Raw genomic sequence first — 26,286 nt, 5'->3', positions numbered from 1 at the left:
GAATTTTGTAGTTGTTTTTTGTCTCTTTGTGAAGTGTGTTATAGTTGTTTTCCATCTTTAGTATTGGTGTGTCTCTCTATAGAGGTTTTGCTTATTTACTATTTTTCCATCTATTTGTTTTGAGTCTGTTTTGTAGTTGTTTTGCATCTTTGTGTAGTCATTTGTTGGACTTAACTCTGTAAGGCCCACGGTTGTAATTTTACAACATTACATTAAATGTCATTTGTTTGACGCTTTTATCCAAAGCGACTTACATTCAGTACTGTGGGCAATCCTGCAGGAGCAATTTGGGGTGAAGTGTCTTGCCCAGGGACACAACAACATGCAGTGGGACTCGAACTTGCTATCCCCTGATTCGAAGTCCAGCACACTGTCCACTGAGCTACAGCCTCCCCAACATTGCTTTAAGCTATCCTAAAAAAGTCAGTAAATTTTTTTGTTTTTTTAGACTACATTTACATAGTCAATAGGTCCTTTTGTTCAGCCTCACAATGCTATTGGGTAGTACATGTGTTTATATGTCCTGCCCTCTGGCCATACACTCACAAAACTTCAGAATCTTCAAACGAGCAACATCTCTTTGTTTTATTGGACTGGATTTGTCAGATTCAAGTAAGTCAAATGCCTCAAAAAAAAAGTTGTGTGATTATTACAATGTCTAGAACATGTACATATTTAGTTATTGTGGAATACTTTCATCAAATTTGATTTTGAGCAGCTTATGTCTTTGTTGTAATATTACAACAATGGGTCAGTGTGGTAGTCAAAATAGCATGAGCACTTATCATGGAGATTGCCCTTCTTATATGTTCACATATGGAAATAAAACACAAATATAAATATAATGTCTTTGATAATTCACTATAACTAAGTTCTAAATGTGTCCTCTGTTACGATTTTGAATTAAGACCAGAATTGAATAAATTAATACATTATTTCTGATAAAAGTATGTGAAATTATATCTAGCAATATTTTAAACTCTACTTGTATCTTATCAGTTAATTAGTTACAACAATTCATTGAACTCTTCTCTGGTTCTGGCAGAAACAGTTCTTTCTGAAATGTGTTGGGACACTTGAATGTATCTCTTTTAGTATGATAATTAGCCTATTATCATGAGCCAGACAGCATTGTGTGACTTGTTGAACTGGTTTACCTGCATGTATGGGTGTAGGTATTCCTTTTATTATGATAATAGGCTAGGCCAGGTAGTATTGTGTGACTCAAGTGTACAATGTAAATAGGATTCAGATGCTTGTTGCATCGGGACACCTGGAAGGGGGTGGTGCATGCATTCCTTTTAGTATGATAATAGGCTAAGCCAGACAGAATCTCTGGAATGATCTGTGACTTTGATGTGTACCAAGCAGAGATGGGGTCGTTACTAAAAAAAAAAAAAGTAATATATTACATATTACTTTAAAAAAAGTAATATGTTACATATGACTTTTTAAAAAAAAAGTAATATATTACACTTACTCGTTACTTTACTCGTTACTTTACTCGCAGGGCCGGCCCGCCCCTCCGGCAGATCACGCAGACTGCTAAAGTTTCAAATGTTCTCTTTAGTTTAGTTTCCATTGTCGCATAAGACTGATCCAGATAGCTCCTGAATGTTTTCCTATCTGACCATGGCTGTCCTCTGTCTCCTGCTATCTGTATTTTGCGCAGTATATGTCTGAACGATGGTGATTCCACTGTGCAAATGGGCAACATTTCCTCTACTATGAAGGATGCTACAAGCCTGTCCATCTCTGCTTTGGTTACCGGTCCTCCGAATTCTAATTTGTGTTGCTTCGGGGTCGGCGGCGGTGCACTCACAACATCCTCACTCTGGGTTCGGAGGTCCTTAGCTATTAGCTTTACCTTAGCATGTGTTCTTTGCAGGTGTTTGTTGAGGTTTGACGTGGTGTTTACAGCAGTGGATAACAGCTTCTGGCCTGGACATACACTGAACAAAAATATAAACGCAACACTTTTGTTTTTGCTCCCATTTTTCATGAGATGAACTCAAAGATCTAAAACATTTTCTATATACACAAAATAACCATTTATCTCAAATATTGTTCACAAATCTGAAAAAAATCTGTGATAGTGAGCACTTCTCCTTTGCAGAGATAATCCATCCCACCTCACAGGTGTGGCATATCAAGATGGGGGGGCGGTCCGAAAACCAGTCAGTATCTGGTGTGAGGGGTAGGGTTAGGGTTAGGGTAATGTTGTGAATCGAGTGGCCTGTGTTCGTCGTCCATAACATACGCCTGCCCATACCATAACCCCACCACCACCATGGGCCACTCAATTCACAACATTACCCTAACCCTACCCCTACCCCTCACACCAGATACTGACTGGTTTTTGGACCCCCCCAGACCCCCCCCAATAAAGCAAAAATGCACGTTTCAGAGTGGCCTTTTATTGTGGCCAGCCTAAGGCACACCTGTGCAATAATCATGCTGTCTAATCAACATCTTGATATGCCACACCTGTGAGGTGGGATGGATTATCTCGGCAAAGGAGAAGTGTTCACTATCACAGATTTTTCAGATTTGTGAACAATATTTGAGAGAAATGGTTATTTTGTGTATATAGAAAATGTTTTAGATCTTTGAGTTCATCTCATGAAAAATGGGAGCAAAAACAAAAGTGTTGCGTTTATATTTTTGTTCAGTGTAGTTTGCACCTCACCGTCACATTCCTGTCTATTCTTCGGACGAACTCAAAATAATGGGCATACCTCCACCCCTCGAAAGTTATCGCTGACTCAGCCATGTTTATCCACTGCACGTGGAGATGTGGACGCGCAAATCGCGCAGACTACGTACATATATAAACCTGCGGCGGAAACCCCTCTTGTCTGTCAGTGTGATTATGACTGATTTTAGTAAGTAACGAAGTAACGCGTGTCGGGGCAATGTTAGTAACTGTAGTGTGATTACTGAATTATAAAAGTAGCGTGTTACACTACTCTGTTAGCGTCAAAAGTAATATTATTACAGTAACGCGTTACACCCAACTCTGGTACCAAGGCAGTGTCAATGGGATACGAGCCAAGTCTGAACTTGGATTGTCGGGTGATGTTGTGATGAAGCTTGCCTCCATGCTTCCAGTAGGTCAGAACTATAAGATCTACGCAGACAACTCTTCACCTGTGTCCCATTGGTAGTGAAGCCCCTTGATCACGGGATTCATTATGTGGGAACAGCCAGGCAGGTGCGCTTACCCAACTGCAACCTTGAAGAGGAGAAGAGCTTGAAGAAAAAAGGGAGAGGAAGCTTTGACATCCGAGTGGAGACCAACCACAACATCTGCTGTCAAATGATATGACAGCAGAGCGGTCACACTTGTCTCATCCTTTGCTGGACCACAGCCTGTGCAGAACATTCAACGCTGGGACAAAGCCAACAAAACCTACGTAGAAGTTGAGAGGCCTTCCATTGTGGCTACGTACAACAAGTACATGGGAGGTGTGGATTTGTTGGACTCGTTTATGGCCAAATATAAGTTCCCCATGAAGTCCCGACGCTGGTACGTGTACATCTTCTGACACACCATCATCATACAAGCGGGACTGCAGCGCTCTAAAGATGGCAAAGCAGGAGATCCTGAACAGGAGACAGTTTCAGGCAGATCTAGCATCCTCTCTCATCCTGGTAAGAATGCATTTCTGCTATTTGCCGTTTGTAATATTTTTTTTATATTTCACTGTAATAGTTTTGACTTGTATCTTAATGTATTTGTGTTCTTATCAGGTGAACACAACTCCCATGAAAACACCAAAGAGAGGACGAACATCTTCAGGCAACGGGAGCCCAGCAGCGACAGTGACATCAAGGAGCCAGTTGAATGCTCAGAAGAGACAATCCTCAGGTGATGGGAGTCCACCAAACGGGGCCCCATCCCAGAGATCACAACCTCCACTGGATGTAGCAAGGACCTAGTGGCACATTTTCCAGGGAAGACCAAGAGAGGACGCTGTAGACACTGCAGTAAAGGGTACACAAACACCCAATGCACCAAGTGTGACGTCCGTCTGTGCTTTTCTGACGACATGAACTGTTTTTTGGACTCCATATTCATATTTTATAAATAACTATTCATAAAAAATATGACTGATGTGTGATTATTATTCATGCTATATACTGATATAGGGCTAAGTAAGCAATCAATCCTGCAAATCAACCCTTAGTTGTTCAATATATTTATTCAGACAATGTGAGTAGAAATACAGGAATGCTGCTCCCACCTAAGCCCAACGTTGCAATATTACAACATTTCGCAAAAAACTTACCAAAACGTAAAACATTTGAAAACTCTTTCATTTCTGCTCCAGGTGCTCCCTACAACAACATCTGAAAGGTCAAAAAAATTAATTCTAATGTTTTTCTATTTTTGGGCTTTACAGGGTTAACAAGAAATTAAAAAAAGATTTTGCTCAGTGGGCTTGAGCTCAGTTTGCCCACCACGTTATGCATCTATGTTCATGAGAGCAAGTGTTAGTAAAGATTGATAGTGCTTGGAAACATCCATATTTTTCTCTCCTAATTTAAATGTGTTTTTATCCTGTCACTTCCTCTGTTGATCGTCTCTCTGTCTGTGTGTTGTTGTAAGAAACGGACCCCACCTGTATTTATCTAGCAGTTCCATTCAAACACATACACAGAGAGCTGAGGCTCAAGTGCTCTGTGAAACAAATTGGACAAGGGAGGATATCATTTACAGTTCTGCACAAACAAATGCTTGCCCTACACACACACACACACACACACACACACACACACGGTGTAACTGAATCTAAAACGACATTTTGTGATTTCCATAAAAGAGTGCCTGAAAGCATTCATAACCAAAGGCCCATATTTTGTCATGCACCTTCAGGACATAAAACCAGTTTAGAAATTGCATCCCAACCATTTCTGAAGATCCATCTTGGGAGTTTATCTTTTCTGCATGTTTTTAAAGTAACCCCTGCAGAAGTGGTGAAAGAAGATCTGAGAGTTTTGATAGCTGTATCATGAGTAAAATGATGTTGGAAGATGTAGTTGTACTTTGGTTATTTAGAGCGATAAAATCAGTACATTTTCAGTTTATTATTACCCATTAATTACGTTTAAAGATCATATATTTCATGATTTTATTTCTACCATCTACCATTTAAAGTGTCTTTACCAATACCCAATACACAAATGTATTTGGTTAAGTGTGACACGACTGCTGTTACACTAGAATCTCCCATTAAGATTAATACTGTCTTTTATCTTCCTGCATCTATAAAACACTTACTAAAACAACAAAAAATTGACTTCGTATGTACACACACACACGTGCGCACACACACACACACACACACACACACACACACACATTTTGCTCTGGCAGATGAATCCCAAACTCTTGGATCTTCTCATAAAATGGCTTCATTAAGGGGACAATGGCATTGTGTCAACTAATGACAGGGCTCCTGTCTGCTCTGAGATCAGCTCAAACACAGACACTCACACACAAGTCAATATGAACATTCAGAGGGGGGTGCAAAAAGGTTAAATCAGTGGACGTGATGTGGTTGTGTGTCTGGGGCCAATATGTGGATACCCTCCCCACAGACTTTATCCCTGTTGTTTTATAAATAAAAAATGTTCTAGAACAAATAAAACCTATGGCAAATAACTTCATTTAGAGCGTTAAACCTAAATAGCTGCCCGTGTTTCCACGTTTTCTGTGTCATTTTGGGGCTTTCAATGCACGCTTTTAGTTTGCTTGCAGGTGAGGTGGGCCTCTACCTGACTCACTGGCCAATCAGAGCCCGGCTCAATCTGCACCGGCCAATCAGCGTCAGACTCGCCCTCAACTTCAACTCTTTTTCACAGTGAAAGAATTTCTGCTAAAGCTGCCCCGCTGCCATTAAAGCAAGCCTAGGCAAATATTATAATTCATGGCAGCAGGATGTGTGGATATTTGTCATAATATGCGTACTAAGTGAACACAAGACAGGGTGATTGGCTGTTTGCGGACAAAAGCGGCTCTCGTACCTGCCAGGTGGAGAGAGGGAGAGGGAGGGAAAGAAGCGGGGCGAGAAAAGTCGACTTACCTGTAGCCCAACTTCTGGCAACTCACACACTCTATTACCTGCTCCGACTTGAAAGTCCAGTTTCACAAGGAAGAATCGTAGAGGAAGCTAAATATGTCACAGGAGACAGACAAGTAAGTGATCGAGCACGCGGAGAGGATGTTTGTTGGTTCCCTCTAACGTTTTATTTTTACTCGCTAATTAAATTAACACTATTTTGTTAAAAATTTGGATTTGACTTTTGTATCATAGGATATCAAGAATGTCACGTTCTGTTTGTATTACTGTCGGATATTTATGAATATTTTGCTTTGAGAAAAAAAGTCAACTTGGTGCCGTGGATTTCATAAGAGCTGAATTCGCCATTTTTGACTGATGGGGGGAAAACCCTCAAACTGAAAGACATTTATTTTTATTTCACGATGATGTCTTTGACTGATAATAAGAGTTTTAGCTCTGCTTTTGAAATACATTTTGTATATGTTGAGGCCTACAGTGCGCAATGGATCTACTTGTGAATGCGGACAGTGTGTGTTGCCTGTGGGCCTATGTATTGTTCTCTAACCCCAGAAGCTATACAAATTAAGGAGAAAATACAACTGTTCAACTGTATTCAGACAAGTAAAAAAAATAAGGAAAACCGTTTACCTACTATTTTAAAGAGGGTCTGTGCTTTTGAATGATTTATTACACTTATTTCTGAAATAGCAGAGGCCTTGGCTCACAGAAATCTCAAAATCTTATGGAGGGTCTGAACGTTTCATTTTGCATCTATTATTTAGCTTCACATTGCTAACTACTAATTCATATCTGTATTGATGATAATCCAAGTGAGTGATTATGACTATATCATTGTTTGAATAGAGCACTTGTTCCTAAGATAATGCTTTAATGTGATAATAAGCATTCATTGTGTATTTTTAAACAACTATGTCTCTTAGTGTGACTGCAGTGATGCTGCTTCATGCATCCTGCATCAGCAATGCAGTGACAACAAGTGCCACTATTATGACCCACAGGTGTTATATTAAGTCAGATTCACCTGAGTAGAGTTGTTGAAATCCTAAACATCAGTCCGGCATATGTCTTTGGTCTTTTTATACCTGCATGTCAGCTCTCTACCTGCCATGGAGAAGTCAACAAGACATAGTCATTTATACCTGTGATAATATGAGAAAGTAATGGGGGAACAGCTTCATACTGATGCCTATTTGTTTTCTACCATTACTCTTTTTGCTTTATCGGTATTCGTTATACTGACATCAGATAATAAAGACGTGGTACATGTTTTATTTGGCAGGTATATCTGGCAGACAGGAGTTAATACCAATTAGACAACCACAATATAGGCCTATAATACGCCTAGTTGTTTCATGTTGTGAATTCATTTCCAATATTGTACAGCATACTTCACAGTATAGTATTCCTGATTAATATTTTCTGTTGATCTTAGTTTGATTTTAGCACAAACAAATGAACAAAAACTAAATTATTGTGAAGCTACTGCATCATACTTCCAGGACTCTTGCTGAAGGTGTGACATTATACTGATACTGTTCACTGCACAACAAGTGCAAGTTGACACATTCAGAGGCTCTCCTGTGATTGGCTGCGTTCACAGTGATGTTGTGACAACAATGTGTGTTTAACTGGTCTGTGATCTTGACTTAAGAGGGCCTAGAGTGGAGAGACAAACACACAACACTGGCTACTATATATGAATTTTTCATTATTTTTCAATTTCTTATTTGATATTAAGAATACCCAAAAAAAAGTAACTGATCTGAAAGTTTGAACTTTAGAATAGTCTTAACCAGCAAGAAATAAAACCTTATTACCAGTATTTGAAAGCAAGCAAGCATTAGCATTTTGATGGTGCAAAAATAAAGAAAAAACTACAGCTTACCTTTTATATAAGACGATGAAAATGATTGAAAAAGAGACTCAGCACACTCATATGTTTGTCTTATTAATAAACAAACTCTCAGGCAGAGCTTTTCTAGGCGAGATAAGCTACAAGTACAAAAGGTTGAAGGAACATGACTTTATTGGCCTTGATGCAGAGGACTTGTGTCAATCAGATAGATTCAAGGTAACTTTAGGCTTTGGTATAATGTACTATAAGTTAAAGACAAGTTTGTTTGATCAATTTATCAGGAATTGTTGGTCCACTATTCATGCCGAGTCTGAAGGCCTCTCAGTACCAACAAATATGCCTATCCAACAACGAGTTTGAGTTTGGAAATTAAATGAATGAATGAACCTGCAATTTAATTTGTGTCCATTTGAAATGTGTCCACCAGTAAACGTCTGGTGGTGGTGGTCCCCAACGAGAACTCTTACCCCGCGGTGCGGCGGGCGTACACCAGCGAGGACGAGGCATGGCGGTCGTACCTGGAGAACCCGCTGACGGCCGCCACCAAGGCCATGATGAGCATCAACGGGGACGAAGACAGCGCCAACGCCCTGAGCCTGCTCTACGAATACTACAAGGTGGGGAGGGCTTCATGCTTTTCTTTGTCTTGTATGATGATAAACTGCATATTTGTTGGTATGTTGGAGAGGAGGTCAGACAGAAATGTGGAAGACGTCACCTCATGTTTATAGAGAAAATGTTTCTAAAGATGCAAAAAATAAAAAAAGGTTGAGTAAAGCATGTTTTGAGATTTACTTGACTTTTAAGTAAGAGTTTGTTTAAGTGCCTAAATGGATTGCATAGTGTCTTTCTCCCAGGTTCAACCATACACCTTGAGGACTTTGTAAAATAAGTCGCAACTAAAAAATGTCAGCTGTGCTTATTCTTGTTCCATCAGAGGGAAAAATAACTTGAAAAAATGAATAAATATCATATTCATTTGAATTCAATAGCATACTTTTTGGGAATCAAAGATTTTTAAGCTACACTGACATAATGGTTCACATCATTATATTTGTCGAACAAATCAATTATTTCAAAACACACTGATTATTATTTAACCATTTTTCTAAAAAGAAAAGTTGTGGAGAGTACTGTAGTAAACAGGCAGGAGCTATTTTAGGCAGTTTCAAGTCATAGCATCCCATTCTATCAAAGAAAAATGTCAGGTACAGTTTGAAGGCCAACATAACACCACTCTTTGTTCTTCCTCCCAGGTGCCTAAAGAAAAGAGAATTCTGCCAGTGTCCAAAGTCGTGGAAATTACAGAGGAACATGAGAGGAGGTCAGTGAATTTGTGTCTCTCCGTGACTGGTTCAATGTTGTACATGAACAGACGGAGAGAAAAGAAATGTCAAACATGTAGTTGCTAGCCTTTCCCAGCAATGTATGGAATTAAACCCTGGAGCTCATTGATTGTAGTATTTGACATGGTGCACCCGTAGTAAATGATATTACATATGGAGCAGTGAAATGGAAGGCTTTCACTTGTATGAAGAATAAACACACAATTTCCATAACACAATAGTTATATGAGAAAAGCACTTTTAGCAGGCATGTGTGCAAAGATCACCCATTGTTTCACTTGAAGCACTGGGACAGCAGCACAGGATAGATTGAGGCCAGTGAAAACGTCCTGTTCCCTGTAAAAAAAAAAGAAGATCCAAAGATTTCATGATTTAATGTGTCTCTGCTTTTGTAACATTTATCTACAAGAATGGTAACTCCAGGTCTCTCTTTTTCTGAATAGAAGAACATGGAATCTTTTGTTTTGTTTTTTTAAAGCAATAAAACAGGTTAATATATTCAGACACACTTATTACAGGTGTCCTGCGGAGGTTTCTTGTAAATACAATAAAGTGATATGTAGGTACAGTGTTACTCACAAACTAATCTTTGAGACCTGACAAACATGTTGACAGTTTTTACTCTAGTAAAGCTAGACAACTTTTTAAAGCAGACAAGGATATTCAGGATTATTCTGATAGTGGAAATTTACCAAATGTAGTGTTTTTTTTCCTATATCATTGGATGGTGTAGGAACTTTTAATGTCCTATATCCTCCAATTTCTATTAAAGCACACAATACAGTGCAGTCATTCAGTAGGAGTCAAAAGTAATGAAAAGAGTAAAAACACAATTTCATGTTTTTGTTCAGGTCTGTATTGCCAAGCAACCCCGGCAGCCAAAGTGAGACGGAGATGGTGGACAACCGTGTTCAAGTCCTCAAATCTGTCCCCGTCAACCTGTCCCTGAACACGGAGCACCAGGAGAGCAAACGGGAGCACTACAGCAGCTCCAGCGAGGCCGTGTCGGCGGACGGAGGTTCGCCGGCGCTGGCCCACGTGAAGGCCGAGGTGTACGCGCCCGTCTTCATGACGGGGGCGGGGCTTCACTACAGGGGGGAGGGAGAGGAGCTGTCGTCAAGGGTGATCTACGAACAGAATCCCTACGAGGTGACCACGGTCAGCCACAGCTCGTATGTGAAGGAAGACCAGCAGAGTCCGCCCGACAGCCCGTACGAGGAGGAGAGAGACATGGTGAGAGTCTGAATACATACTGTGTGATGACAGAATAAAGAAAACATCATACTTAAACAGTGCTTTCCAGTCTGGTGCGGTCATGAGATAATTCAATCCAAATTGGAAATTAAAAACAATAAATTACATTAATAATTTCACCTGAAGTAATTACGTTTATTTTTCAGAATTTTCTTTAATAATTCCTCTTTTTTTGTTAAATACTCGACCGGTTGACCCTTAACGACGCTATTTTAAATTACTTTTTTTCAATGTACAACTTTAATACATATTTAATGCTTCTTTTAGCAGGATGAAAGCCAACACGTTTAGGGGAAACAGGCCCAAAAAGACAGTAAACATAACAACATAACATTGTATGTATTGTATTACTGGGTCTAATTTCGTTGGTTTGTAAATTCGTAAATTGGTAAATTACAGTGAAATAAATTATCAGGCAAACTCTAGGGGTTGTTAAAAGACAATATGGGAAATGTAGTGAGGCACAATTATTATAACAAGAGAGAGGATGGGAACATTAAATGTACATGCAATGCTGGAGTTCTTTTTTTTAAAGGTACGCAAAGATGGATAGATGTTTAAATATTATTCATTGATAATTCAAAAGTTAATTACCTCAACAGAAATTTACTTATTGAATGTTTTCACTGTTTGCCTGAAATCTCCATGTCTTTATTATTTATGACAATATTGTTTTAAAGCATTGTTTAACCAGTTCCTCTCAGGCTAAAATAACTTCAATGATTTCCTCTTTCCGTGTGTTTTAAGCGTTCTCAACAGAAGTACCACGCACCTTCCTCTCTGGCCCCAGATGGCTTCATATTTCATGAGGAGGGAGTGTAAGTCATTCAGTATACAAACATATTGTGATCCACAAAGGAATGCAAAAGTGTGTGTTGCACCCCCCTCCCACATTGTCTAATCAACTACTATGTGTGGTGCAGTGACAGCTTCCAGTACACATTGGACGCCACCCGCTCTCTGCGTCAGAAGCAGGGCGAGGGACCGATGACCTACCTGAACAAAGGCCAGTTCTACGCCGTGACGCTTAACGAGCTCAGTGCCAACAAACGCCTCCGTCACCCAATCAGCAAAGTTCGGGTGAGGGTTCCTGCCAAAAAGTGATCCCAGTTTAATTGATTTAGCTGTAGTTTATATTTCACCCACAAAAAACACTTAAAAAAACGCATAGTCTACCTAAAGTGACGAAACCTCAATATGCATGCTTTTCAGAGCTTCTCTAAGCTATCTTTTGTGTAATAATGTAGAGACACTGGCTTAGTTGAATCATCAAAGACTTGACCATCATTTATTTGTTTTTCTCTTCTCAGAGTGTGATCATGGTGGTGTTCAGTGAAGACAAGAACCGAGACGAGCAGCTGAAGTACTGGAAGTACTGGCACTCCCGCCAGCACACAGCCAAACAGAGAGTCTTAGACATCGGTAAGACAGATTTGTGAACATTGGACATAGCCAGACTAGCAGGTTGACTCTGTTTGCAGTCGTTATGTTAAGCTAAGCTAACACAAGTCTCCTGGCTGTTGCTTTGTATTTACTGCACGAGAGAGACATGATAGTGGTATCACTCTTGTTCATGTAATGCTCAATTTCCTCCTGCTTTCTTCAAAACTTTCTCCATTTGTTGAATTAATCAAAACACATAAACCGAAAGACAATAACAGATTCACCTTAAGGCCAGTGCTGGAATGCACTCAGCCAATAAACAAGGCATGACCAAACTAAGAGCAAACAAGCCCCCACCCAACTGTCTGCCTGAGGTGCTGTTTACACGAGAACACAAACGGTTGTATCCGCTACTTTTCTCTTTCGTATAGCCCGTTCGTTCACACGAGGCCGTAACGGAAACCCGGAAACGGACCCCGCAAACGATAACGGGTCCCAAAGTGGATAGATCTGCAAACAGAACGCTCTGGGAGCCAAACTGCTCCGTGTGTACGCCCTATGCGATCATTTCCTGATAACGATGAAGCCATAGCCCCACCTCTCCCCACCTCTGCTGCTCACTACAGTAGCAGTAGCTACTGCTACTGACCATGCTACAGATGTTAGTGCAAAATATACAGCTCCTCTACCACAACCATCAGCAACAAGTGGACATGGAGAATTACATGTTGCTAAATCCACCGCGGGGCATAAACAGAAGGGCACCCATGGCAACCATGCTCGGGGGTCTTCTTCGCTGCTTTTGGTGTATTTTGTGGCGGAATTACAGCGCCACTTACAAGCCCGGCATATGTACTACAGCGTCTCCAGCGCTCCCGAGCGGTCTCGTGTGAACGGAAGACTTTTTGATATCGTATTCGGTTTGTGCGTTTCGTTTGCGTTTGCGTGAAAATGGGGTCTGAGGCTGCTCAGCTGCCCACTAACACACACTAACACACACTCTGAATCTCTTAATGTGTAGGAGCAAAAAGTCATCAATCCAAAACAATGTGACAAACTTTCTCTTTCTGCAAGCTTCCCACGAGTGTAAGTTGTTGATCCCATCGCTCGTATTTTATTTTACTTTTGTCTGCCGCAGTTTTTTTCGCAGTTGATGGGTTTTAATATGCAGTTTCATGCCTTGTTGAATGAGTGTGTGTGAGAAGCTTGCAGGTAGAATTTGTTTAACAAGCTCGGGCCTGCTAACCAGGCAGGGGTTCAGAGGTATGTGGGAAGCTGGGACACACACACACACACACACACACACACACACACACACACACACACACACACCACACACACCTACACACACACACACACCTATACACACACACACACCTATACACATCTTGTTGGGACAGGGAGAGGAATGCTAGCCGCACTGTTACCTCGGCTGGTTTTGGTCTGTTGAAAGCAATTCTTGCCCAATTGATGTCTTCATCTTAATTCCTCTATTTATGTGAACCAAGACAAATCCTAATCATCTTACAATACACATATCTTTACATCTGCTAGTAAATGTTGATTCAGACTTGGGCGTCGTGATACAGATTTAAGCTGTTGTGAGATGGTTGTAGGAAAAATACAAAATTCAATTAAACAAAATAATATTTGGACTTTTCTCAAAATATTAAAGTAAATCTTTTACTGAGAAGGACACAGTCTCTTTGATAGACGTACATCATTTGACTTGGGTCACAAACAGACAATGCTTTGTAGTAAAGGGAATGGCATCATTAGCACATTAACCAGAAAAAGTCCTTTATATAATCATAAATGGACATTTTAACATTTTGTTCTCAGTACAAATTAAACAAACAACATATACTGTGTACATTTGTGAGCTTTAGAGATGCTGCTAGTGACAGATTTTGAGATGTGAGAATAGTATACTATTCCTTTAAGTCAAAGAGTTTGGGAACCGTGTCCTAAACCATTGTAAACCTATGTATACATCACATTTTAAAATAAAACTACGTATAGTAACTGCGAGATGACTCTCTGTTGTTTTGCTGCTGAAAAGCACCTCAGAATTTAATATGATTTGAAGATAAAACCTTTTTTAAAGCTGCCAGTAGATCTTGTTCAGAGGAAATGTGTTATCTTTTCCTGCAAGATTCCCTTAGGCAATCTGTTTGGCATTTGCCAGTGTAATGAGTCTGCGTTTGTTTGTTTGTTTGTGTGTGTGAGTGTGAGCCCTAGACAGATAGTGTGCAGCTACAGCTCGACTCACAGGGCTGAAGTAGTTTTCCGTCACAGTGACACAGACATGTACACACAGATACCTATCTGCTAATAGATACGCACACATGGCCTGCAGCATGTATAAACACATAGTTACCCAAAACGGATCGCAAACACTGTAAAACAACTTAACATGCTTAAAATACCTACTTCAAATACTATTTCTTACTTTTGTATTCTTTATTGATTGCTTCATGCTGGCTGTAGCGGCCAAAATCATATAGAACTAAAACAGATAGTTAACTTAACAGCCGCTGAGGCACTAGTTAGCGGATCTTACGCAGGGCAATGATCCAGGTCCAGACAAGATTCTCCGTTGTGCATTTTATTCCTATAACAAAATAAAATGAATAGGTTTCCTATATCTCTTTCCTTAAGCCTTTCCTATGGCTTTCCCTTGTGTAGCTTGAAACACCCTGCGCAAGATCCGCTAACTAGTGCCTCAGCGGCTGTTAAGTTAACTATCTGTTTTAGTTCTATATGATTTTGGCCGCGACAAAGTAAAAAACCGTTTGCCTACTAGTGCTCTCTGTGTGTGTTCTCCGTGTGTGGTCAAAAACTGTATGGGCCTTCCGGCGGAACCTCTTCCCAACACACATAGGTTCCTACCTTTATACCCACAGTTAATTGGCTCCTACACTGGCAATGACTGCTGACTCATCACTCCTCTTCACCATGCAATAGGGGCGGAAAGTGGTCAACAACTGCTTTAGTGCAAAAGGGGTTTCTGGTAATAGGCTAAGAAAACCCTTACAGGCCACATTTGGACCATTGTCATGGCTCAAAATCTGACTTTCACATAAAAGTTTGGTCTTATTTTGAACTGGAGCAGGTGCAGACTTATACCCTACCCGTTATGTTATGATTCTCTTAGTAAGACACGATAAGAGATTAATAAATCCATGTTTTTGTTATCTTCATCGCATCTTGACTGTAAGGGATACTGAAGGGAAAATTGAGGGAGATTCAACTCTTCTTTGTTGGAGGAGAGAAAGACTACTGAGTGCTATTTTACAGTTTATTCATCATTTATATGATCATTGTCATTCTTAATGAATCCATTAACTATGTTTCAGTTAATCAAATAACTGGTTTGGTGCACATACTGTAATATAAGTGAACAAGTCCCACAATTTACACAGAAGTATTCAATGTAATATCCTTTAAGACTAAATCATTTGACAATATTAATAATACTTTTGAGCTGCTGGAATGTTTTTATCTTTTCTTTAAAATCCTTAAATACTCTAATCTTGCCAATTACTTTTTTATTTAAGAATAAGGAATTGATTAATTGACTGATCGTTGCAGCCTTTATTTGTATACTCGAGTGCCGGACTGTGCATCAAAGTGGGGAATCTCAGTAGGTCAGATGACAGACCCCTCCACCCTGCTCCTCAGAGCGTCCTGTAACCTGAAGCTGTCCCGTGAGCTAATTTGAATAGTGAGGGGGGGTGGGTGGCCAGGTTATCATGCCCCTGGGCCACGTCACAGAATGGATCGTTTGAATGGGGTTATTTAACGGGGGATTCTGCCAGATTTGGGCCTGCCCTGCTGCTTTGTGCACCTGCTGAAGATCCAGTTTGCCGTTAGGATGATGGAGGAGGTCGGATGTCCCTGAAGCAAAGGGGGGGGGATCTTATTAATGTATTTAAAGATGACCTAAAGTAAAATATTTCAAAAACAGGCGACTGTATCTCATCCAGTCAGATTTGATCATAACTAAAACCTAATCCAATTAAAAGACCAGGACCCACAATAAGCTCATCTTTCTATACAGTTCACACTTACATAGTAGTTCATTTCTTTATACATCTGAGTCTTTCCCACAGCATTCCAGTGTACTCTACAACACTCATTTAAAGCCCCTTAAGTGTGCGGTCGCTCAGGTCATCAATAGCCGGCGATGCGCTCACTTGACTGGCTTTTAATATGAGTCTGTGAGCCAGATCGCCTCATGTGTTCCCTCCCGCTGCCTTTGAAGCCTTTTAGAGTTTGTTTGCTCAAGCAGATAAGATGTTATCTTATAAAATCGAAGCGTGCCATTTGATTACTTATCTTAACAAACAATAGCTGCCTGCTTGTGGATTTATTGATCAATGTGTGCTGTGTGTGGAGGGTTTTCTCAGATTTCTCAGGGTTTTTAAAACAGCAGATATCGGCAAAGATAAACTTGAGTTAATGTAAACTTGAAGTATTTTAAAAGCAGAAGATACATCTGAAATAAACCACCCCTCTGTTTGTGTTTGCAGCTGATTACAAGGAGAGCTTCAACACCATTGGCAACATCGAAGAAATTGCCTACAACGCCATCTCCTTCACCTGGGATGTGAATGAAGAGGCCAAGGTACAAAGCCTAACGTTTTTCCTTCTTTCTTTTTTTTTGCGGTACATAAATGTCACATTAATTTTCCTACAAACGGTTCTACTATTTTGACTCATGACGTAGGCGTGTTGTTAAGAAAAAGCAGCGGGACAGGTCTTTTGTGCTGATTCAGTTGTTGGCAAACAAACGCACTCGCTCGACAAATTACCTGCGATTCAAGCAGCAAAAACACTTATTATCTATTTAAGAATCAACATGTTGCTATGATACAAGCATTAAAAGCCTAAAGCAGCTCCTTTGCTTTGACCGGCATGTTCTCTGTGTCCCTCATAAAGCTGACGGGCAGTGTTGTGTACTTTCTGCTCTGTTTGTCTTCTTTGTCTTTGTGAAGCCCACTCCTTTGTGGCCACACCTTAAATGGAGCTCCATCACTGTTTAACTCCAGAGGCCCCCAAGGGCCTACACACACACACCGATCCCTGTCCCCACCCTCTGTTGTTTGTTTTGCCCTCATTTCTGTGTGAATGCGAGTGTGTGTGTGTGTGTGTGTGTGTGTGTGTGTGTGTGTGTGTGTGTGTGTGTGTGTGTGTGTGTGTGGTGTGTGTGTGTGTGTGTGTGTGTGTGTGTGTGTGTGTGTGTGTGTGTGTGTGTGTGTGTGTGTGTGTGTGTGTGTGTGTGTGTGTGTGTGTGTGTGTGTGTGTGTGGTGTGTGTGTGTGTGTGTGTGTGTGTGTGTGTGTGTGTGTGTGTGTGTGTGTGTGTGTGTGTGTGTGTGTGTGTGTGGGTGCGTCTCATTCTCATTCATTGTATTGGACAAAGACGTTGCAGGTGGAAATCCAAGCACACCGCTCTGGGCCAATATTGACTCTTTCTCTCTCTTTTACTCTATCCCTCTCTCTCTCTTAATCTGTGGGACAAGCCCGAATATATCTGTCGCACCACAGGAACAGGTGTAATGCCCAGGTAGTCTGGTGTGCATGCTTCTACTGTAAGTTAGAAAGACATTCAAATCATTATTAATGTATACGAAACTCAGGTAATCAGTTTACAGTCATTTACAATGAAGTGTGTGTTTCAGTGTGTTTTATATCAATAAAACAAGCGCCTATTTTATGTCTCAGGAAAAGCAGGAAACTTGATAAGTTATAAATACCTGGAAAGTAAATAGGAGTATCCGGGTTTCAGGGATGGCAATAAACAAAGAAGGAACGCCTCGATGGATAACATTTGTTATAGTAAGGTGCAAATAATATGGTCTCTAGACAACTAATATAAACCAAAGCTCAAGATATAAAGAACAGGTTCTGTGCTATATGTTTATTTTGAAGTTAAAAGCTTATGGTAAAGTTAGACATTAGTTAGACAGTTTTAAGTGTCATTAATGAACCTCTGTACTTGGCTTCTTTGTTTCCATTTAACAGTTGCTTTTATTTACTATGTGTGTGTAGTTTTGAAAGAAGAATGAAGTGTCTTGAACTCTTATTTAAGTTTTTAATGACAAGTCAAGCTTTCAGTCAAAAGGCCTTCATTAGGTAACATGTTAGTTAAAAGGGAACGTGTAAAGTGGATAATGGCACAAGCCACCAAATCTCTGCTGCACAAGTGTAACTTTTACGTTTGAAATACAAAGGAAACTAAATAAAAACAGGAAATCAACACTGTTATGTAACAGCTTCTCACTAATCCACTGTCCTATGCAACCATGCAGTTACATGCAGTTTTGATTTCTATCTGCGGGGACTTTAAGGTAATGTCAACAGGGTGAAATTATATTCTTTGAAAATGACAACAAACAACATTAGAAACTCAGCAGTCACAGCATACCTAAAAAAATATCTTACTGTCCATATTTTAAATGTAAACTATGTCTTTAGCAGAAAAAATGGATTCATCAAGCATCTGAATAGCAAACTTTAAAGGATGCAACAAGGGTCTCTGGGTGAACAATGTTTTAATAATAAATAATAATCACAAATAAATAGAGAAATATCCAAATAGATAGCCCTTCCAATGTGTTGAAGGGCCAGCTTCTGTGGGAACGTTTATGGTTGTTGTGGATGTTCTGCTGGGTTACATTGTGCACAAACAAAAGACAACATTACTCCAAAAAAAAACCTGACATGACAAATAAAGTTATTTATTGTAACACCGCTCTCCCCCTCCGGCAGATCTTCATCACGGTGAACTGTCTGAGCACAGACTTCTCCTCACAGAAGGGGGTGAAGGGTCTTCCTCTGATGATCCAGATCGACACGTACAGCTACAACAACCGCAGCAACAAGCCGCTGCACAGAGCTTACTCTCAGATCAAGGTGTTCTGCGACAAGGTGAGAAAACACTTCCTCATCATTTGGTATATGGATATTATCTGGAAAAGTCTCATGATTTGTCGGTAGAAAATTTTTTAGAAATATGTCCGTTAAAGAGATTTGATAAGTAGTAATCAGTGAATTGTGATGCCACTTTGTACCTCTACTTCACTATATTTCAAACATAATTATACTTTTCATTCCACTACATTTCTTTGACAATTTAACAGATTACAGGTTCTTCAAAAAATGGTGGATACACACCTTGTAAAGAGCTTAGATTGTCATAAATTGAATGACCTAACAGAATATACAGTATGATGAGAGCTGAAACATGTCATCAATTGAAAGAAAATGAATAAGCGACTGTTTTGAAAATCCTTTAAGTATTTTTGTAATGCTAAATTAACATACATGTATTGGCTCTAGCTTTTTAAATGTGATGATGTACTGCACTTGCTTTTATTCACTTCTAGATGTGTTGATCTTTACTATAGAGTGAGACTGCTGCGGTGTATATAGTATATTTGACCTCAGATGGTGTGTTTGAGTCCTGGAGCTAAATCCTGACATCAGTCCTCCCTCTAGTGGCCTCACCTGCACAGTGAGCCTCCAGAAACACCTGGAATGCACACAGCATCTAATGCATTGTATTTCCTTTAAGACTTTTCATTTTCAGTTTTTTTCCTTTTCAAGTCTTATGTAAGCTAACACAGGTTAACTCATTGACAATAAAAGCACTCGTTATAAAAAAATAAAAGATACAAATGTTAACAATATATAAGAAAGATTATATAAATACAATTTATTTACACACATATGCAAAATAGGAACAGAGAATATATTCTGTCCAACTGAAACACTATAGTGATCGCTTATTTGTCAGTGTTTCAGGGGGCTACATTTCCACAAACTGATTCCTCTTCTTTAATGCTGGCATCATTCTGTTTTCAGGGAGCAGAGAGGAAAATAAGGGACGAGGAGAGGAAACTCTTCCGCAAGAAGTCAAAAGGTTAGAGTTTCATGAAAAATGATTTTGTTTCTGCACTTTTAGCATCCAAACTCGAGATAATCATAGATCCAGTTTGCTCTAAATGGGGTATAAAGGAATCACAACTAATGAATCTTCCTGTCTTGTTTTATAACAATAATAATAATTGTGACTACATGGTGTGAAAGTGTGGGTTTCTTTTTGCTGAGAAAAAATACTGTCTGTTCTTTTCTAAAAATGATTTGCTGGTGTTCAGGTAAAGACGGAGGAGTTGGTGTGATAACTGCAACCAAGAAGTCCGACACGACTTATTTCAAGACCATGAGCGACCTGGAGGCTCAGCCCGTTCTCTTCATCCCAGACGTTCACTTCGGCAACCTGCAGAGAGCCGGACAGGTAGACACATTATTCTTCTCTGTGAGCAGAAGTGAAAGAACTTGTTTCCTATCAGTTGAGTTCATCTGCTAAAGGGGAAACTGGAGCCAACACGTAGTTTCCGTATTACCCAATGGACGCTTTCCATTCCCAGAGGGTCACATGGTAGAAAAAAAAAACCTCAGTGTGTAAATTCATTCAAATAGATTTTAGATTTATGACATTTTATAGCACAAAAGTGAATCCAATATTGCCTTATGTACTTTTGGGCATTTTTTATTTACAATTTAATAGGTTACTGCAATATTACAAAAGGGATTTTGATCTGATCATGCAGTTTATTGAGTTTTATTTTAAGTATTATTTATATATATTAAATGTTATTATTTTGTTGTATGTAAAAATGTAGGTACTTCAATATTTTTTGCACACATTAGCAATTCTGTAATATTTAGCTTTCATTTATTTAAGTACTTTGTTAAATAATACTGTAAGGGTTGACGTTTTAATATTCAAAGATTGAATGGACTTAATTTGACCTTTTCTCATTGTTGAAGAAGCCAGACACTGTACTTACGTAAAGGCATCAATACTTGACATACAACATTTTCAGAACAATTATCAATTAGCAGTAATTAAGTTTTGAGGGTAAATTTGCCAGTATTTCACAGAAAAAGTAAAGAAAATTGTGCTTACACGTTAATCCATCAGGATATTAATAATATATTTATATAAATCTATCCCAGAGTTATGTTTTTGTCCAGATATATTGATAGTACTTCTGTACTTTTATTTAAATTAGAGTTGAACACAGGACCTTTACCTGTGATGGAGTGTTTCTACATTGTTGCATTAGTACTTTTACTTATGTTAATTAAGTATTTCTCTAACTACTGCATGTCTTAGCAGAATGACTCAGTATAAAACATGTTACTCTGATGTCTATATTTGTGCAGCTTAAAACGTACATTAATGCTTACTGTAATACTTCATTTGCAGGTGTTTACCTTCAACACGGAGGAGATCGAGAGAGAAGGGTGAGTGTGCGTCAACAGGAGCATTTATATTTACATCAGTCATACAAATATAAAGTATGCAAATGAGAGCAGCTACAGATACTAACCAAATGCATACAGAGGAAGTGCACGTCACCACAAATACACAAACAACACACACGTTTATGGCACCTGACACATGTTTCTTTGTTTCTTTTGGGGTGTTTTCCTCAGGAGTGTGCTGGTGAAGAGGATGTTCAGGCCGTCAGATGAAGATCGGTGTCCGTCACCTCACAAACAGATCAAAGAGGAGACACACAAGAGAGGTACAGCGCGGCCGCTTCCTCTGCATGTCCCTCTCTTATCTCCTTTTCAAAATGATATTTAACTTAGTGTAGCTTAGACTATTTCAATGATTTATGGAAAGAAAATAAGTCTATATATAATGTCAAAAAACAACGCAATGTAATATCTTTAAATAACTTTTCTTTAACAGCAATCAAATATAAAGATATTAAATATACAATGATGTAAAACTGAGTTAATCAGCAAACCATGGAAAAGAGATGCTGGACTGTTGGCATTTCTGCGTCACCTTGTAGTCTTGTAATTGGTGATTGTAATAATGATAACAATAATATTAATACACTTTTTTATCGGGCACTTTCCTACCAAAGATAATAGCTCGATATAAACAGAACATTGAAATGCAAATGCAACTTATTTATACAAGGCCAATTAGACTAGGACATTAGAAAATAAAAAGACAACTTAGTCAACAAGCCAGTCTGTGTCTAAAATCCCCATTTATCTTTATCTGTTGTAGTTTATAAGCTCTAAATGTGTCTGGTAATAAATAAATAACAAACTTATACTGAAGCTAACAGCAAATACTTATTCTTCCTCTTCTCTCTGCAGTGTTGTTGTACGTACGAAAGGAGACGGACGAGGTGTTCGACGCACTGATGCTGAAGTCTCCCACGCTCAGAGGCCTGATGGATTCAGTGAGTGACGCAGGTGCTCTAATTACATCTGAGATTGATCTCAAAGGGAATCATAATAAAAAACTGCTTCTATCTTTCTTTTGTAGATATCAGAGAAGTACGGCTTGGCCACAGAGAGGATAGCCAAAGTGTACAAGAAAAGTAAAAAAGGGTGAGTGAGGAAACAGATTCTAATTTTGGGCCAATTTGGAGCCTTATGTTAAAGTTTTGATGTTTTAATGTGGGGTTGTTTGAGTATCTATTGCCAGTGAACTACAGACAGTGGATGGTGGTCGACACCCGATTATTGGAGAAGCAAACAGGAGTTCCTGCATGGAAGCTAATACATGTACTGGTGCAGTGGCAACATGTATTTGAACCACCTACAAAAATATACATTAGTTGAAGTGTACACTATATTTAGAATATTTTCACTATTTCACGTACTTTGTCAGACAGCCCTTTCCAATGGGGAACTGAAGTATAAATTATCTTTGAAGCCACCGGACTCCTTTGAAAATAATATGAATTTTCCCTTGCAGAACAGGAAGTTGCTGGTCTGCCTCTGTGTCAATCGGTCACTTTGTTTGTTTAGTGTGTGAATGTGAACTAACCCTGTAAAACACAAAACTCACACAAAAACAAACAAATTGACAAAGGGAATAGTAGACCAGAAACTGTTGTGTTTTAGACGGAAAAATTAAAGTTGTTCCCAAACAAGTCTGCTAGTTTTGACTAGAGAATAGATAACATCTTCAGTTTCATTGGAAAGGACAGTTTGAAGGAAAGGTAAAGTGGTGAAAATATTCTAAATAAAGCGTACAAATATAATGATTTGAAAATTGTGTAGGTGGTAGGGGAGGGCGATACCACACAATCTGGATTCGATCCAATACCAAGTATTTTCTCTCAGCCATCGTGTGTGTGTGTGTGTGTGTGTGTGTGTGTGTGTGTGTGTGTGTGTGTGTGTGTGTGTGTGTGTGTGTGTGTGTGTGTGTGTGTGTGTGTGTGTGTGTGTGTGTGTGTGTGTGTGTGTGTGTGTGTGTGTGAGCCTCGAGGAGAGGAGGACAGCAGTGGAGAGAGAAGAAAAGAGCGCATACTTGTGTTCGTCTGCACTCTGCACATAGTTTTTGATGAAATTGACGAGTAGAGGCGAGGGGGGGGAAAAAGTATAAAAGTATCGATCCTATTGGCTCTAGTATCGATATTTTTAAACGTATCGTAATATCGGAAGTATCAATATTTTGGGATCGATCGGCCCACCCCTAGTAGGTGGATAAAATCTCAATCCCTAGCAGTGCATTGCTGCTTCTGCTGTAACTCTGTTTCTCCAGGCTACTGACCATTAACTGTCAGTGATACACTGACTATAGATAAAGACCTCAAACAACACTTCTAAACATCTGAGCTCTCCCTTAAAGCCTATGAAATTAAACTGTAAGTGTGCTTTGTGTCAGGATCCTGGTGAACATGGACGATAACATCATTGAGCATTACTCCAACGAAGACACCTTCATCCTCAACATTGAGAGCTACGCAGAAGCCTACAAGATCACGCTGATGGAGATCTGACCGCTCCTCGGTGGACTCGAAGGACCGCAGCTTTAGACAAAATAGACGCTGTGACTGCAATCCACGAGGCTGCTATTGATTGGCTGATAAGCTGACTGACAGTATTGGAGATGGTCCATTGGTGGCGTAAATCAGACGCTCCGAGGTCAACGTCGTCACACCTGATCCCTCTCTGGCACTGTTACACTACACATCGTATTTCACAGAAAACTAGAGGACTTCATAGAAACCCCTATGAACTGGTTGTATTCACTTCCTGGTTGTGCTATGTTGTGAGGTGAATTGATGGAGCACATATCTGTGTTCCCCACTTTTACTGAATATTTGTTATTGTATGAAAAAATATCTACTTTCCTGTACAGTCTTGTGATCTTGCCAAATAACACATCTGGATTAGCCTCATGCCTGCATGTAGCCTGGATTAGTTGGTCCTAATTAACTTTGCATGCCTTTGTTTTTGTTAGTTGTGTTATTATTTATTTTTAAGGACAATGTTTTGCATTTCTATAGCAATTTATTCAAAGATTTCAAGTTCTTTACATTTCAGTGACTTTGTTTCTAGTCACCCTCTATAAGAGTACTCAAGGAGTTTTTAAATGACAATTTGTCAACCATGTTGTTCTATCTATAAACATGTCAACAAATAGCCTTAAGTGTTTATTTGTAGGACGTAACATTAGATGGTAATGACTCTTGAAGTAAAAAGAGTAAACAACATCTGCCAGGTGTCAAATGGCACATGTCATCATGTTCTTGGCTGTATTGAAAACATGAATAAAAGTATAAACATACAGATGTCATGTTTGGTAAAAACAAATAAGAGAAAGAGTGAGCCCTTATGAGGCTGTGGAACAGGTTTTGTTGAGCTAAATGCTAACACAATGACAATGCTAACAGGGTGTGCAGTCTATATTTAAGATAAACAAGGTTTAATGCTGGCCGAAATACTGTTGTAATGCCTTCACGAGTGTGTTTAAAGGCAACTTAGCTACACCAAATCACCTCGTCACTAGTCAGTGGCAGTTACTGCTTTACTCTGTTAAACTCGGCTAACTTAAGCTAGTTATCTTTAGCCAGATTAATTTGTTTGTTTGATGTTGCTGTAGCTGGTTGCTAAAAGAAGCCAAGCAAACACCTAATATTCTGGTGACTGTGGCAGAGCTGGGGGTTGGTTTATTTATTTTTTACAGCGATTGTTTATAAACCCTATTTTCAGTTAATGGTATCTCTGTGTTGTCGGGTGCAGTTTATCCATAGAGTTGAACACTTTCAGCCACACCAAGTTTGGCAGGCTAGCATACTAACATGTGCTAATTAGCTTGGGCCAATGGAAAAGCTTTCAATTAAATAAACCAAAGCCGTACCTTTTGATCGGACGGTGACCGAAGTGTTCACACAATTCATACCATTTACATAATGTATAGTATACTAAATGTTATACTACTCTCTTAGCTTAAAACCCACAGTACAATATGACTGGTGATGCCAGAGGAAAAGTTAAGGAATCAGAAAATTCATCAAGGCTTAGGCCCATCGTCTACGAACCATGACATTTTTTGGCATCCCTCAAATATTTCTTGACAGGAGTGGTCAAATAGATGAACCACTGTTACCCCGAGCCATGCGCATGTTAATGTCTTACTTTCAAATGCAACATTATGACTATAAAAAAGAGAATCAGCCATTTTCCCACTCTGTCTTTATTTGAATAACAAAATGGAAAACCTAAACAGAATACATACATACCAGCAGAGCCATATAATAGAAGAGTTACGACATCTCCGTTCACTCCAATGGACCAGTTTTTTACAGCAATGGCGGATCGTGGAGCCTCTCAATCGTTCCCCGGAGATTGAGAGGCTCTGCGGCTAGCAGTCTATGGTTGCAGCATAATAGACCGTTCGTGATGGACTTTTGAAGGTAAGAAGACGTTTAAAGATTTATATTGCGGATATTATCAGAACATCTGAATCAAATTAACTACACATGTGTATTAAAGGATGTTAGTGGATTATCCCTTCAATCAGTATATTTAACGTTTACAGATAACAGATTAGGCCAGAATGCCGGATAAAGTTAGCAACACACGTTAACCACGAACAGCCTATTAATCCGTTCTCCTAATGTTATTTCCTCCAACGTTGTGGAATTAGAGAAAAGGGGCTTCTTAACGTGCTTTTATCCGGGGTGGAGGGAGTTACATATTTGTTAAATATAACATTGGGGCGTGTGATTGTAGTGGGTGGAGGTGGTGACCAGGTGAAATCAGGATATCCATCTTGGAGTTCAAGCTAGTATAATATAGTTAACGTTACACAATAATAAGGAAGAGAGCTATTTTTGTGATACATCGCTATTTATTTGGATTTAGAGTGGATATTTGAGACTTCTAAACAGTAAACTAAAACGTAACTGATTGAGTGTTTTTAGCAGAGTCATATTATGTCCTTGTGATTCTGTTGATTATTACCTGTCTGTATTTTATGTTGCAGCTCAGCTGATTTTGGATTGATGGCAAAGGGAGAGG

The 26,286-nt window shown here is 39.4% G+C and overlaps 1 protein-coding gene across 2 annotated transcripts; it reads left to right on the top strand.

The window, feature by feature from the left end:
- Positions 1–493: 493 nt before the first annotated feature.
- On the top strand, positions 494–24,552 carry grhl2b (grainyhead-like transcription factor 2b). 2 transcript variants are annotated; one of them, XM_034200941.1, is made up of 16 exons: positions 494–612; positions 8,372–8,561; positions 9,201–9,268; positions 10,142–10,523; positions 11,292–11,362; positions 11,468–11,624; positions 11,855–11,966; positions 16,463–16,557; positions 18,703–18,861; positions 19,798–19,855; positions 20,091–20,230; positions 21,209–21,246; positions 21,439–21,530; positions 22,123–22,208; positions 22,295–22,359; positions 23,645–24,552. In XM_034200941.1, exons 1-16 carry the CDS (start codon positions 509–511, stop codon positions 23,757–23,759), a joined length of 1,932 nt encoding a protein of 643 aa, XP_034056832.1. In that variant the 5' UTR covers positions 494–508; the 3' UTR covers positions 23,760–24,552. The 2 variants fall into 2 exon arrangements, with proteins under 2 accessions (XP_034056832.1, XP_034056833.1); XM_034200942.1 differs by lacking the exon at positions 494–612 and adding an exon at positions 5,884–6,202.
- Positions 24,553–26,286: the final 1,734 nt, after the last annotated feature.

This window comes from Gymnodraco acuticeps, unplaced genomic scaffold, assembly GCF_902827175.1.
Source record: "Gymnodraco acuticeps unplaced genomic scaffold, fGymAcu1.1, whole genome shotgun sequence".
NCBI classification, from domain to species: Eukaryota; Metazoa; Chordata; class Actinopteri; order Perciformes; family Bathydraconidae; genus Gymnodraco; species Gymnodraco acuticeps.
Note: the sequence above shows the minus strand (reverse complement) of the source record. Positions and strands in the feature narration are given on the sequence as shown.